The sequence below is a fragment of the Carcharodon carcharias genome, chromosome 15 (assembly GCF_017639515.1).
Source record: "Carcharodon carcharias isolate sCarCar2 chromosome 15, sCarCar2.pri, whole genome shotgun sequence".
NCBI lineage: Eukaryota > Metazoa > Chordata > Chondrichthyes > Lamniformes > Lamnidae > Carcharodon > Carcharodon carcharias.
The window spans coordinates 127,050,001-127,065,240 of NC_054481.1; the positions used below are offsets into that span (position 1 = coordinate 127,050,001).

The 15,240-nt window shown below is 44.0% G+C and overlaps 1 protein-coding gene across 7 annotated transcripts in view; it reads left to right on the plus strand.

The window, feature by feature from the left end:
* pik3cd (phosphatidylinositol-4,5-bisphosphate 3-kinase, catalytic subunit delta) overlaps positions 1–15,240 on the plus strand; it is a 199,609-nt gene that overhangs the window by 132,884 nt on the left and 51,485 nt on the right. For all 7 annotated transcript variants that reach the window (XM_041206088.1, XM_041206084.1, XM_041206083.1 and 4 more), the window contains one exon: positions 2,719–2,808. In XM_041206088.1, coding sequence (XP_041062022.1) covers positions 2,719–2,808 — 90 coding nt within the window. The remainder of the gene's footprint in view (positions 1–2,718; positions 2,809–15,240) is intronic.

A 15,240-nucleotide genomic window follows, 5' to 3' on the forward strand; every position in this document is an offset into this window, starting at 1 on the left:
AATCCTCACACCCTCCCTGAATCCTCACACCCTCCCTGAATCCTCACACCCTCCCTGAATCCTCACACCCTCCCTCCATCCTCACACCCTCCCTCAATCCTCACACCCTCCCTCCATCCTCACACCCTCCCTCCATCCTCACACCCTCCCTCAATCCTCACACCCTCCCTCAATCCTCGCACCCACCCTCAATCCTCGCACCCTCCCTGAATCCTCGCACCCTCCCTGAATCCTCACGCCCTCCCTGAATCCTCACACCCTCCCTCAATCCTCAAGCTCCCCCCCCCCCCCGCCCCTCCTCAATCTCGCACCACGTTCCAGGTCCTCTTCCATGTGGTGGCTAAAATGGCTTCTGCCTGAATCTCACCATTTTTAAAGGCCTGGGGAGAGTTAGGCCCAACTCTGCAAAAACCTGGCCCTGTGGGGAACGCCCTCGTGTCAATGTGCTTTACTTTCTTTCTCTCAGCTTTGCATTTTCAGGCACCTTTTCTAGCTGAGAAGATGGAAGGGTCACTTGTCCCAAATCTGTCAACCCACATTTCTAACCGTGGCTATTACTATTATTGAAAGGCTTGGATCCTTTCCAAAAAGGGGAAAGGAGTCAATATTTTCCACCGATTTCACAAATCCATAAAAGGAATGACAGATTCTTTAAAATACGCAGGGATGGAATTAAACTCAGCAGCTGGGCAAAGTGGCTGCTCGGTCAGGATAATCTGACGGCCGGACAATCTGTCCTGTTCATCGCTGCTGAGTTTCACCTCGAGAGAGAGGAAGCAAGAGATGGGGTTGGGGGGGCTATGATTTTAAAACGTTTTTTTGGAATTTGGCACAGTGGTGCAGGGGGGGAGAGGGGGGTGGGGGTAAGGCACCAAATTTGGAACATTTTAAAATTGAGAGCGATTTGCTTATTTATCAAAAATGGAATTTCAGACCCTGACTAACAAGCATCTGATGCAGTAAAAAATGTTCCGTTTTCCAGTTTATTACAAGTGTCACATTGTTCGTGTTTTTTAATGTATTATAATGTGTTTGCTAACTGCAAGAGTGATCCAGTTACCAATTCACATTAACGGAGTTTGTCTAAATACCGACCGATTCATTCAGTGACAACAGAAAAGGTTTTGTTCCTCAAGCGACTAGCATTCGTTTCAGAGCGTTAAGTGTTGGTAGAAAAAGATTGATTTGATTTGAGCAAACGAAAGGCAATTTTACATCTTGTGCTTTCAATAATTTGGTTTAAAATGTTAAATACAGACGTGATACAATAGGTGGGGCGGAGTGGGGGGGGAGAAAGGTTGTAAATTTATTTTCGATAGTAGCTTTGCCCCCTCCTTGATACCATATGACCATAAGACATAGGAGCAGAAACTAGGCCATTCGGCCCATCGAGTCTGCTCCGCCATTCAATCATGGCTGATAAGTTTCTCAACCCCATTCTCCCGACTTCTCCCCGTAACCTTTGGTCCCCTTACCAATCAAGAACCTATCTATCTCGGTCTTAAATACACTCAATGACCTGGCCTCCACAGCCTTACTGTGCCAATGAATTCCATGGATACGGTGTTTTGAATTGTCCGTTCTTCAACAATTTATATGGTTCCCACGTTTTGTGGTCACTGCTGAGGTATGTTGGTGACCTGGAACCGCCAAGAGGTAACTTTTCAAAGAAAAAATTTTATGGGGTCTTGCTTCAGAGGGCAAGCCCCTGGGGGGTGGGGGAAAGGGGGTGGTTGTTGAGGCCATGGGTGCAGCCTTCCCTGTCCACAGCCCCTTCTTTGGCCCGTGAAGTTTTGCACCCCACCCCAACCCCCCCAATCTGCTGCCCCCGCCAACCACCACCCCCCCCCCCCCCCCAGCTGCCCACCTCACTGCCCCTCCCCCTCCAGGCTGCAGCAGGGAAGACCATCTCCATTTAGCTGGCGATCTCCGCACACGGGTGCAGGACGTTGAAGGCTCTATAAGACGGCCCCGCTAAGGGCCTTTAATCCTGTAAATTAGCTGCCCCCTTTTGCGCCTGGTCACGTGGTTGGTAAAATGCTCCAATGGCGGAATGACGTTGGGGAGCTGATCCAACCAGAATACCCGTGACCTTACTGACCCTGGACCTCTTCATCCCACTTTCCAGCTCTCCTGGGGCAAGTGTTCCAGAACTGATGCAAGGTCGTCGACTTGAAACGTTAGCTCTGTTTCTCTCTCCACAGATCCTGCCAGGCCTGCTGAACATTTCCAGCTTTTTCTGCTTCTCTTTCTAATTTCCAGAATCCGCAGTGTTTGGGTTTTTTTTGGTAAAGGCTAGAGCAATGGAGCAGAGCCTTTGTTTACTTAGGCTCTTTGATATACAAAGGCACACCTTGCCCATTCTGCACCTTCATCTAAACAACCCCAGTCCCTGTATACAGGAGCACAGATGAGGCCTAACTGAAGGCCTCACCCAAATACAATTAATGTTAACAAGGAGCGTGGTTTCTACTCAGTCGATAGAGACAACGCGCAGGCCGGGATTTTTTGGCCTCGCCGCCCCTCTTACTTTCGATGGGTCCCAGAGAGAACGTACACGGGAAAGTGTTCCGAAAAGGCATGGAATGAGTGAGTGGTTCTCTACACCCCCATGGGGTTAGCTGTCCATCTTGCCAACCCTGCGCCCCAAAACCTGATGAGCGGCCCCTTGGCAAGTGTGTGTGAACGTTGACATCCTGTTTTCTCCTCTTATTCCAGCAAGCCGGCACCAGCCTCTGGAACTTGGAAAAGCCATTCACAATCAGTTTAATTTCGGGAAGCAAAGTAAACGCGGATGAAGGAATGAAGGTTGGTGCTTCGCTTTCCCACTTGTGAGTTATTTACTGCGTTAAATGATTAATATATATAGATTGTGAATCACATGATCTCAGCCGCAAATCCACATTTGTGTTGTAAGCTCGTTTGCAAAATTCAGATAAAAGCACAGGAAGTGTAGAGAGGTTTTGGGTCCAATCCTCCTGAAGCAAGCTGCTTCTTCTTAGAATCATGATTTCTCGGTAGTAAAATTTCTGTCTTTTGTGGTTGCAAACAGCAAGGGGAAGTTTAATCTTGCATGAGTGAAGGGGGAGGGGGAGGGGGGGGTGGTGTGGGTTGGTTGGGGGGGGGTGCGTGGTGGAGAAAGGAGGTAGGGGGAGCATTTCAGCCATGCATGTCCCATTTTTCAAACAGCTAGCTTATCATTGCATGTTGTTTTTCAAAGATCAGAATGAGATAGCTAACTGTCGGGGTGGTGTTTTCGAAAAAAAAAAATCAAAGCATTTTGGAAGTTTTTCATTAAACAAAACCTTGCAATTTGACCTCAAAATGAGGTGGAGAGCGCCAGTGCAAAACAACTTATTTTTCAATGAAATATTGCCGCTTATCAATGTGGATGTAATTTGGGTTGCCAACTCCTTTTGGATTTATTTCTGGAGGTGTCATCACCTGACCTCCTTCCCCCCAACGGCCCCCCCCCACATGTCACCCGACATGTCCTTTTTCGGGGTGCACTACCTTCCCACGCGGAATGGGATAGGCTCTTCGAGCTAAACTTCCCTGGTTGTGTCACTATTCCGACACCGAGTTCCAGCACTCGATTCTGGGTCAGAAACCCGGCAGTGTCCGTGGTGGGACAGGGCGCGATATCCCCGGAGGCAGCCAATTAGGAAGCGGCCTCCTGGAGCTCCACCCAGGTCATGATGACCAGTGGACCAGGGAAGCAGGGGGACCGAATCGGAGGGCTTAAAGGGATGTCCGGGCCGGCAGCCTCGCAGTGAGAGCTGGGTGCTGCAGAGGAGGCAGGGGAGGGCTATGAAGGTGTCTCATCTTGGAGGCGGTCTCTGTAGCATAGTGAAAAATTAACAACCGTGCATGAGTACAGCTGTCAGGCCATCAGGGTCCCCTCCACGGACTGAGAGGAGGCATCGATTGTCTCCAGTTACCTACTGGGTTCTGGCATTTTGCCATTGGGAATATCCCAGTGGCGCCATTATCTTTCCCCCATTAATGCATCTGATTGGTCCTGCTGAGGGGTGGTCTTCATCTCGTTCGCCCCGCCTCTGGCAAGAACACTCAAGAGGCGGGGTCTGTCCGATGGAACTGTTTCCCAACTTTACTGCTGGCACCAACCCCCCCACTTCTAAACCCACCTCTGAAGAACTGGAAAACTCCTGTCCGTTGTTCCCTCGTCGGATGATTCTTGATGCTCAGTCTCAGATATTTTTACAACTAATCGGCAGAAATGTTCAAAGAAAATGGGAAAAAAAAGACAAGTGAATGTGTTTTAATGGCACAACGACTGTTTTCCTTGGGATTCCTGGCAGCCGGTGTTGTGGAGATTGACCTCCTATTCCTGACAACTCCTGGTCACTCCCTGAGACTGGAATTGAAATGAGGGGGCTAAGCAGCCCTGTTTCCAAACCCGGACTGCTTTAGAATTTAAACCAGGGTGGGAGCATCAAACAAAATGCAAGCAATGTGCAAGATGTGCTGTTGGTTTGACCAATCCCTCGTGCTTGCAAAACTCAGAACATAACGTGTAAAGTTAGAAGTGATTCCAAGATTGGACAGCACTCGCTGAACAATCCTGAGTGTGCTAGGAGGTACTCTAACAACCAATTTGAGATAATCAGTCGGACTACCAAGGTAGCTCATACGCTTGCTAGGAGCTCCATATATTCATACGCAGGGACCTGTCCTCTGCAGGCAAAAGGAGTATGTCTGGGCGTTGCATCTTTTGTGAACAAATTTTCTTAAAAATTGAAGGAAACTGTGAAAGAAGGGGTGACATTTTGATGAACCCAAAACCTGCATCTTGCCTATTTTGTGAAATATATTCCTCTATTTTAAGCTAGTGATAGTTCTAGAAAATTTAAAAATTATTCTTTTAGAAAACACCTGTGCAAACTTTCATATACTCTTTTTCATATGTAGAGTTTTCAAAAATATATTGGAGCAGACTTTCCAATTGAATATTTAGGCATGAAAGCCTTGCCTGAGTTTTTTTTTATTATTCATTCATGGGATGCAGGTGTCCCTGGCTAGGCTAACGTTTATTGCCCATCCCTAAGTGCCCTTGAGAAGGTGGTGTTGAGCTGCCTTCTTGAACTGCTGCAGTCCATGTGGTGTAGGTACATCCACAGAGCTGTTAGGGAGGGAGTTCCAGGATTTTGACCCAGCGACAGTGAAGGAACGGCCGACATATTTCCAAGTCAGGATGGTATGTGGCTTGGAGGGGAGCTTGCAGGTGGTGGTGTTCCCATGTATCTGCTGCCCTTGTGATTCTATTTGATAGTGGTCACGGGTTTGGAAGGTGTTGTCTAAGGAGCATTGATGTGTTCCTGCAGTGCATGTGTTCCAGACATGCACTCCTCTCTGCCCAGATTCCATCTACAAGATGCACTGCAGGAATTCACCAAGGCTCCTTTGACAGCTCCTTCCAAACCTACGACCACTACCAACTAGAAGGACAAGGGCAGCAGACACATTGGAACACCACCGCCTGGAAGTTCCCCTCTAGGTGACGCACCATCCTGATTTGGAAATATTTCAACGTTCCTTCACTGTCGCTGGGTCAAAATCCTGGAACTCCCTCCCTAACAGCGCTGTGGGTGTACCTACACCACATGGACTGCAGCGGTTCAAGAAGGCAGCTCACCACCACCTTCTCAACGGCAACTAGGGATGGGCAATAAATACTGGCCCAGCCAGCGGAACCCACATCCCATGAATGAATTTAAAAAAAAACATTCTATGCTTTGCACAACAGCATTGCTGAGGAAAGCCTGCTCTCTGGCAATCCTCGCAAAAGTTGCAGAGGGACTTGCGGTCCATACTTAACAGCACTGCACTTGCTCAGTGCAGCTAGCTCACCTCCCCACTGTCAGGCTACAGTCTGACCTTCCAACAAGATCCCTGCTTTTCAGGTCTGATTCACAGAGGCGCGGATTTACCACAAGCACCTGTCCACCCATCGGTACCCACTTGTCCACTGTGCTCTCCCTTTTCCTGTTTCATTTTTCCAAGTAATCGGGCGGTGGGGGTGGGGAACAGGGAGGTGGGGACGGAAATTGGGTTCCCTGTGCAGACCTCCAGTGGTAAAAGAATCAAGGCAGCGTCATTTTCAAATTTCTAAATGTTTCTAACGTACATACTTGTCAGTTCACTTGAATCATCAGGTTGAAACGTTCTTACCTCCAACATAGGCAAATGAGCCTGTGCCAGATTTAGGGCACAGTTTTTATTTAAAATAACATGGCATTAAATGCCCCCCCATAACATGGGCTGTATCTAAAAGTTTCTCAAGGTTTTAAGTACATAACGTCTTTGCCAAAGTTAATGATTGCCAAAGCCTTTTTTTCTATGCTAAGTTCCACAGTAGCAGCTGAGTTTTCTGATCGTGTTGGAAGATTAGGCCTCACGAAATCTGGAAGACCTGCCCCCTACAACATTGCTCGCTACAGCTCCATGAGATCATGAACCATGGACATCCTGTTCCTTTGTCCCATCACCCTGTGGGCATTGTGCCGGGAAGAATGTGGAGCAAGCTGGGTTCCCATGAATGGAATTAACGGCAGAGGAAGTGGGTGGGAGGGCTTTAGGAATGAATGGAGGTTGGCCAAAAAGACTGGAATGAAACCTAAATTTGCTGGGGAAACGTTCCTGCTTCATGTTGCAAAGAGTTCCTTCGATGGAAAATTCGGAAAATTGTCGGCGTAGGAACGCTCAACCTGTTGGATTTGCTTTTGGTTTTTCCCTCTCGTCTTCTGAGAGAGGATGAAGGGGTTGACAAGGGGAGAGGGAGAAGTCTGTCTTTGGAACAGTAAATAAGGAAATGGATGTTTTAATGTAGACAATTTGTACAAACAAGTCTTCCATGTGATTACCCACAACATGGCTTACATCTTGATACTTTTATATATATTTTAACAATGCTCCTTACAGATTTCTTGGTTTTCTCATCATTGGGAATCGGGGAAGGGCAATAGAAATAGTAACTCATGACATGCTTTGTGAATGGCTTATTCTTGCTCCCAATTATAAAACTGTGTTGTGCGTTGCATGGTATCTCTCTTCTGCCCTCCAGTGTGTGGGAGAGTTTGAAGGGCCGGACTCTTAATCTGTATCCTCGGTCCAAAGTGAAGAGGACATGGGATTTCTGCAGTTGGCTTGGACAGCAGCCAATCAGGAAGAACCAATCAAGCTAAACCTTAAGATTCACCCTAAAATGTCAGTTGAGGCATGAGATCTTGGCACAGGAATTGATTTGTGAAAAAGTTGAGCAGGGAATTGCAATACCATAAAAAACTTTATAATGTTTATAGGTTTCTTATATTACAAACTAGCGAGGGAAGTTTAAGATGATAGCTCAATTAAACCTTTGGAGCAATTTGATTGGTTGCTTCTGGCATTTTTTTTAAGAGTTAGGAATTGTTACTTGCTGGTTCAAAATTGAGCGATCTGATTGCTCAGTTTCTTTTGTTGCCGCTTGCTCATTTTCCTTGTTGATACTTGCTGACTAACGTTTTTAGCCAGTCAGATATTTGGTGATGTAACAGCTAAGCCCACAGTGTGCCACTGTGAGTTGTGATAACTTTCAATTAGACAGTTTTATATGCAACACATTTGAAAAGTTTGGCACAACGAATGTGCAGTTGTTGCAAATATCTAATGGATTGTGTGTGTGATGTGTTTAGCTTCTACAACCCCTTCCTCCTGCTTCATTTCAAGAAATAAAATGGTCTTTATAATCCTTTAAAACACACTGCCACACTCACTGCAGTTCACACGCCAGCACTGTAGTTACTTCCTTCCAACCATCGTTTATCTTTACATGTTTCTTTCCTCCTGGAAGAATGTAATTGTCCTGATGCATGATTTCTGGATAAATTTATTCTTTTCTTGTGCCCAGGGTGTATTACACTTGCAGGAATAATCAAGTCTTGTTTAAGAATAAGTTGATGATCTTGGCTCCCTTTGCTCGTTTGCAGCTTAGAGTTTGCCTGGCCTCTGAATTTCTGTCAATCTATCTCCAACTTCTTTTTCCCCCACACCAGAGGGGACAGATTATGTCCTGTCATTGTCACTGTAGCATTGAGTCTTTGACCCAGGTGACTTCTGTCAATTGGACCAGATGGACCGGATAACACACCTCTTGCTGCTTGAGGTTATGAGCAAGTCATTAAGTTGGTCTAAGTTTGTTTGGCAGGGGATTCAGTGCACAGCCGTTGTGCCAGTGTTTCAAATGTGTCACATACAAAACTATCACATTGAAAGTTGTCACAACTCACAGTGACACACCATGGGCTTAGCTGTTACATCACCAAATACCTGACTGACTGAAAATGTTAGTCAGCAAGTATCAACAGGGAAAATAAGCAAGTGGCAACAAAAATAACTGAGCAATCAGATCACTCAATTTTGAAAACTGCCGACCAGCAAGTAACTACCCTAAACTTGAAAAAAAAATGCCAGAAGCAACCAATCAAATTGCTCCAAAAGTTTACCTGAGTTACCGTCTTAAACTTCCCCCACCCGCCCCAAGTTTGTAACATCAGAAACCTATAAACATTAAACTTTTTTTTTGGTATTGCAAATGACTTCAGTTTACTCATGGTCCTGTCTGAGCGTTGGACTTTGAACAAGGGTACAGAGGAGATTTTGAGCATGTTTCCAAGAATGAAGAACTTTGACCATAAGGAAAGATTAGATAGGCTGGGATTTTTCTTTGGAACAATTAAGGGGGAATTTCATTGGGGGTGTATAAAATTACAAGGGGCCTGGACAGAGTGAATAGGAAGGATCGATTTCCATTATCTCAACAGGTTGATAACCAGGAGGCGTAAATTTAAAGTCATTTGTGAAATGTTTAGAGGAGAGTTGAGGGGTAATTTGTTCACCCAGAGGCTGGTGGGAGTATGGAACTCACTGCCTGAAAGGGTGGTAGAGGCAGAAAGCCTCAACGCATTTAAAAAAGTACTTGGATACGCACTCGAGGTGTTGAAACTTACAGGGCTAAAGACCTAAAGCTGGATAGCTCTTATTCAGCCAGCACTGGTATGATGGGCTGAATGGCCTCTTTCTGTGCGGTAAATCTTTCTATGTTTCTACATATGGAATGGCCATGTATGCACACAAGCAGTCAAATCCTTTGTATCAATGAATTTAAATTGTTTGTTTTTTTACCTAAAACATTTTTGGAAACCTTATGTGAATTCTGGTGCTTACGGGAACATTTAATTATTTTCTAAAGAAAAATCAGAACAGGCATGGCAGCATCTGCGCAAAGGAGAGATACAGGCGAGCATTTCTCCGATCCTGCATCGAAACATTCCGACAATGGGTTCACCCCCAAACCTGTAACCTGCCTTTCCTGGTTGTGCTTGAATATTGATTTAGTTATTAGAGCTTTTTTTTTAAAAACAATAATTCATTTTGTTGTTGTTGCTTTCCAAAAACTTCGGAGTTGTTGTCTCTTAAAACTTGAGCCAGCTTTGTCCTCACGCATACCCTCGTCCACTGTGGGAATTGTCTTGCACATCAGCATTTTGTGGGGGAGGATACAAAAATATACCAGAATGCAAAAATAGTTAACCGGGTGACTTGAAATAGGATGTGTTATGTTTTGAGAGCGGAGCTGTCCTGATCGGTTCACATAGACCCCTGCTGTTTACTGAAATGACTGAGTATCCTGTCTGAGTTTTTTTTTTATTATTTATTCACGGGATGCGGGTGTCACTGGCCAGGCCAACATTTGTTGCCCATCCCTAAATTGCCCCTTGAGAAGGTGGTGGTGAGCCGCTTTCTTGAACTGCTGCAGTCCATGTGGTGTAGGTAGACCCACCGCGCTGTTAGGGAGAGAGTTCCAGGATTTTGACCCAGCGACAGTGAAGGAACGGCCGATATATTTCCAAGTCAGGATGGTGAGTGGCTTGGAGGGGAGCTTGCAGCTATGGTGTTCCCAAGTGTAGAGGTAGTACAGGCAGAACCTGGTGGACGGGGTGCAGATAGCACCAAACACCAGGGTCCAGGGCTGGGGGGAATGGTGGGTGGGGTAGGTGCAGTAGAGTGGGGTGAGAGGTGGCAGGCTGAGAGGTGGGGTCTAGGGTAAGAGGTGGGGTGAGGGGATGGGTGAAGCGGTTAAGATGAGAGGTTTGGGAGGGTCACTTTTAAGGTTTAGTACCACAACGTTAAATACTGTACATTTCTCAAAATTCTCTTTTGAATTTAAACCAGCTTTTGAGTAGCAGTATAAATTTTTATTATGTCCTAAAGTAGACACAATCCTGATGACAAGCTGTGGGATGTACCAGAGGCTTGGGAATCTTGGACTTCATTAAAATTAGTGTAAGAAAATAAAAACCAGAAGTGATGTAAAACAGAGTGTTGACTCACTATTGCTTGTTTTATTTCTCTTGCAAAGTTTGGGAATGAAATCCCGATTTGTTACTAGGAGATTGCTTAAAGAAAGAGTTTATAAATCTCGACTCTATCCTTGGTTCACCCCAGATAGTCTGTAAATTCACAGTGTGCAATATAATTTGTATGACAGCTTCTCGGGGAAGAGGAAACAATCCAATTCTTGAGTTAAGGCCATACTGAATTAAGATATCATTCTTCTCTGAAAAATTTGGAGCAGTAATTCATTCTATGTTTTCCTGAGCTGCTGGTGGATGTCTGCTTGACAAATCCTGGGGATAGTGTCATTAACATAAAAGGAGCAGATGCTATTTATGGTATGTTGGTGACAGAGAAGTCAGAATGGTACGGTTGTATTAGCTACACAGTTGAAATCCTTTGTAAATATATGATTTCTTTGTAGCCACTTTCCTAACATCAATTGACTGTTCTGTGATTAATTATCCTCAGAGAATCAGCATTGTGCCTCCAATTTCACCATTGCTACAGTCACTCTGTCTACTGCATGCAAAAAAAATGAAAAAAAGACAAAGACCTACATTTATACAGCACCTTTCATGATGTCCCAAATCACTTTAGAGCCAATTTAGTATTTCTGAGTTGTAGTCACTTGTATAATCTAGGCAATGTTATCAATTGGCGGAGTAGCCTTGAGCGACCAAATGGCTTACTCCTGCTCCTAGTATATATGTCGGTATATCATTTGGATGGATGTCCACAAGCTGGGTTAGGTGGCTTTTGTCATCCATAATTATCTTCCGAACTGAGAGTGGAATTGTGGCTGAAGTTCTGTTTATTTTGTTGCTAATGGAAGTTTACTATGAGCAGGCTTTGTGGGGTGAGATTTCCAGGACCAGAGCGCGTAATGGGTTCATGGTGAATCAGTAACGTGTTTTATACAGCACATGATTCTCAAGAGTCTTTTCCATTGACTTCAATCTTGTCATTTTGTCATCTTACCTATTATCCCACGCTATTTTGGTATTTTTTTAATGAGCTTTTGAGGTATTGTAGTTCGATAAAGTTATGTTGCACAGTAGATATTGAAATTTTTTGTAGTGAGAAGCAGCAATTAGCGGAGTGTTTAGAGTTGCTGATCAAGAAAACACAAATACAATTGTACACCATTCAGTCTTTGTCCTCTGATCTCTTAAAAGTTGGGTCGTACAGAGACACCTGAGGGCTCCAATGCTTCTCACTGACAGTGAAGATCTATGTTGTTCTGTTGTTCCACTTTGCTGCTCAGGAGTCATTTGATCTTTCTACCCTGTGGGATTACTGATAAAATAGAATCCAATTACACCCCTTGTATAAAATAATTGTATTGAATAATATCATGCATTCAGGCAGAAGAAAATCATCATTGTCTTCCATTGAATGGAAAAGATCTTGTGCAATTTATCTGGGGTGCAAGTGTTGAACCCTTCCCCCCAAATATGAAATTACTGTCACCATGTCCCTATAGTGCTATGTGCAGAACATGTTAATGAGGGCTGAGGCGGTCACTAAAATCAGTGTTATCCTCTGCAAGTGTTACAAATAACTAATGGGCTATTTTCCTGTCAAATTAGTGATAATGCACAATGCTGTTTAAGTAAAATTTGTATGCTCTGGTTTGCTCAATCATTGCAGGGGGATCATCTATAGGAAGCACACAAACTAACACTGCATTAAATCATTGCTGCTCTTAATATTAATGACCCATGCTGTATATATAACGGATGATATTTGTAATCAGATGTCAACAATGGGAGTTATCATTTTACCAGGGCATTTCTGTGATTGGTGAATCTTAAAAGGGGAAAAATATCATGCATGATTGAGGGAGAGAGTTAAAAGGAGAGGGGGTTGAACTGGTGGTTTAAGGGGGCCCGTAAACAGGAGAAGCACCAAGGCCCCCCCACCCCCAGCCCTGGGTAGAGGTTGCAGGTTTGAGAAGGTGCTGTTGAAGGAGCCTTGGTGGGTTACTGCAATGCATCCTGTAATGGTAGAGCATTTAGAATTACATAATCTGATCAAGCAGAGTCAGCATGGCTTAATATAGGGGAAATCATGCCTAACAAATTTATTAGAATTCTTTGAGGAGGCAACTAGCAGGATAGATAAAGGGGAACTAGTATATTTGGATATCCAAAAGACGTTCAATAAGGTACCGCACGTAAGGCTACTTAATAAGATAAGAGCCCATGGTGTTGGCACTAATATATTAGCATGGATAGAGGATTGGTTAACTAATAGAAGGCGGAGAGTTGGGATAAGGAGGGCATTTTCAGGATGGCATGCTGTTACTAGCGGAGTGCCACAGGGATCAGTGCTAGGGACTCAATTATTTACAATATATATGAATGACTTAGATGAGGGAAGTGAATGTACTATTGCCAAATTTATGGGTAATACAAAAATAGGTAAGAAGGCAAGCGGTGAGGATGACACAAGGAGTCTACAAAGGGATATAAACAGGTAAAGTGAATGGGAAAAAAAGTGGTAGATGGAATATAATGTGGTAAAATTATGTGGTGAGATTATGTACTTTGGCAAGAAGAATAAAGGAGCTAAATATTATTTAAATGCAGAAAGCTGCAGCATAGAGGGATTTGGGAGTCCTTGTGCATGAATCATGAAAAGCTAGCATACAAGTTCAACAGGTAATAGGGAAAGCAAATGGAATGTTAGCCTTTATTTCAAAGGGAATGGAGTATAAAAATAGGGAAGTCTTGCTAAAATTATACAAGGCGCTAGTTAGACCACACCTAGAATATTGTGAACAGTTTTAGTCCCCTTATCTAAGGAAAGATATGCTGGCATTGGAGGCAGTCCAGAGAAGGTTCACTGGATTGATTCCGGAAAGGGAGGGATTTTCTTATGAGGAGAGGTTGAGTAGGTTGGGCCTGTGCTCATTGGAGTTTAGAAGAATGAGAGGTGACCTTATTGAAACATATAAGATTCTTAGGGGGCTTGACAAGGTAGATGCTGAGAGGTTGTTTCCCCTTGTGGGACAGTCTTGGACCAGAGGGCATAATCTCAGAGTAAGGGGTCACCCATTTAAAACAGAAATGAGGAGGAATTTCTTCTCAGAGGGTAGTTAATCTGTGGAATTCTTTACCACAGAGAGCTGTAGAAGCTGGGTCATTAAATATATTCAAGGCTGAGATAGACAGATTTTTAATCAGTAAGGGAATCAAGGGTTCTGGAGAAAAGGCAGGAAAGTGGAGTTGAGGATTATCAGATCAGCCATGATCTCATTGAATGGCGGAGCAGACTCAATGGGCCGAATGGCCTACATCTGCTCTTACGTCTTATGGTCTTATGTTTTGTAGATGGCACACATTGTTGCCACTGTGCGTCAGTGGTGGAGAGAGTGAATGTTTGTGGTGGTGCTTGATATGCTGATAATACAGATGCTTTGTCCCTTCTCCTGAAGTTGATGATTGCTGAGATTTAGTTCCTGAACCACTGTCAGACCTCTTGGGCTTATACTCAGTTAGGCACTCTTTCTGTGTAGGCATGCTGTTTAATCATGGATACATCAAACATTTATTTTGGCTGGTTTATTTTTTGCTTGCTGATCAAGATGATTTCTGTGCTTGGAAATTGAATAGTTCCATTTTGGGCAGCCTTCGTTGGCATCAAAAGATTGAAGCAGAGTAAAATTTCTTTTACCTGTCTATCTTATCCTTTCCTTAAAATTTACAATTTATGTCTTCTGAAGACCCACCGGCCATTATCTTGATATTTGATCAACCCGCCTCATGAACGAATCCAGAGTTTTCACCTCGACAACAAAATGGGAACACTGGTCTGGGGTGTCGATGGTTTTTTTGTGTGGGACATATATTGCGTTGAACAGTTTAAAAAATAATGGACACAACTAACAACAAAATGCAAGTGAATCGATCCCTTCCAATCTATCGTTTACACCCCTGGTCGCAAGCAGGGGAGTCCTAGGGAATGGTATTGCACTATATGTTGCCAATATTGTTCTGTTTACCGCTTGCTCTTTATAGTGCATTCACACATACATACGTTGAATATTCTTGTTTTGCCTAACATTTTTATATGTTCGCTTTCCATATTTTTTTTTCATGTCAGACATTGGCGGTTAGGCACAGGTCTTTCAGCTCCTGAGAGAGACCTGGCTTAAAATCTCGTTTGGACAGAATTCTCCACCTTCTGCTGCCTGCAGGATTCCTACATGAAATGGGTTTAGGAATCTCAGTCAAGTCAGTAATGGTCACAGGCTCACAGCACAGAATTGCTCTAAACTTGGCACCACATTGCTGTGGGAAAATGGATAAAAATGTCACGCTGATACGGTATGACTTGCACTTCTGAGAATGGGGCCTAGCAGAGGGCATTATTGGCTTCTAGCTGCGCAGTACCCGACCTGATACTGGGGCCTGACATGTTCCATTCCCTTAACAATTAAATGAAAGGTCATTTTTAAAAAAAAAAAATGTTAGCAGCTCGTGTCAACTGTGCCTCATCACATGGACTCAATAAGGGGGCTAATATTTTGAAGTAATTTTGGTTCCCGCATCTCAGACAGATAAAAATAGCTTCGATAGATGAGACCTCAAGTTCTGAGGCTCTTTTTTATTTTTATTTTTAAAAAGGGAGCATGTCTTTGAAACAATAAACACATTCATTGAGCTTTCAGGCTTGTTTTCCGAAGACTCATTGTTTTTGAACTTTAAGCTGCTTTTCACCAGTGATAAAAACGTTATCACTGAGCTGACCTTTTCTAAAGGTCGTGCGTCATCAACTGTGAATTAGGCATTCCAAGTCAGAAATTCTTGTTTAGATACGGTGGGTCCATTTTCAGTT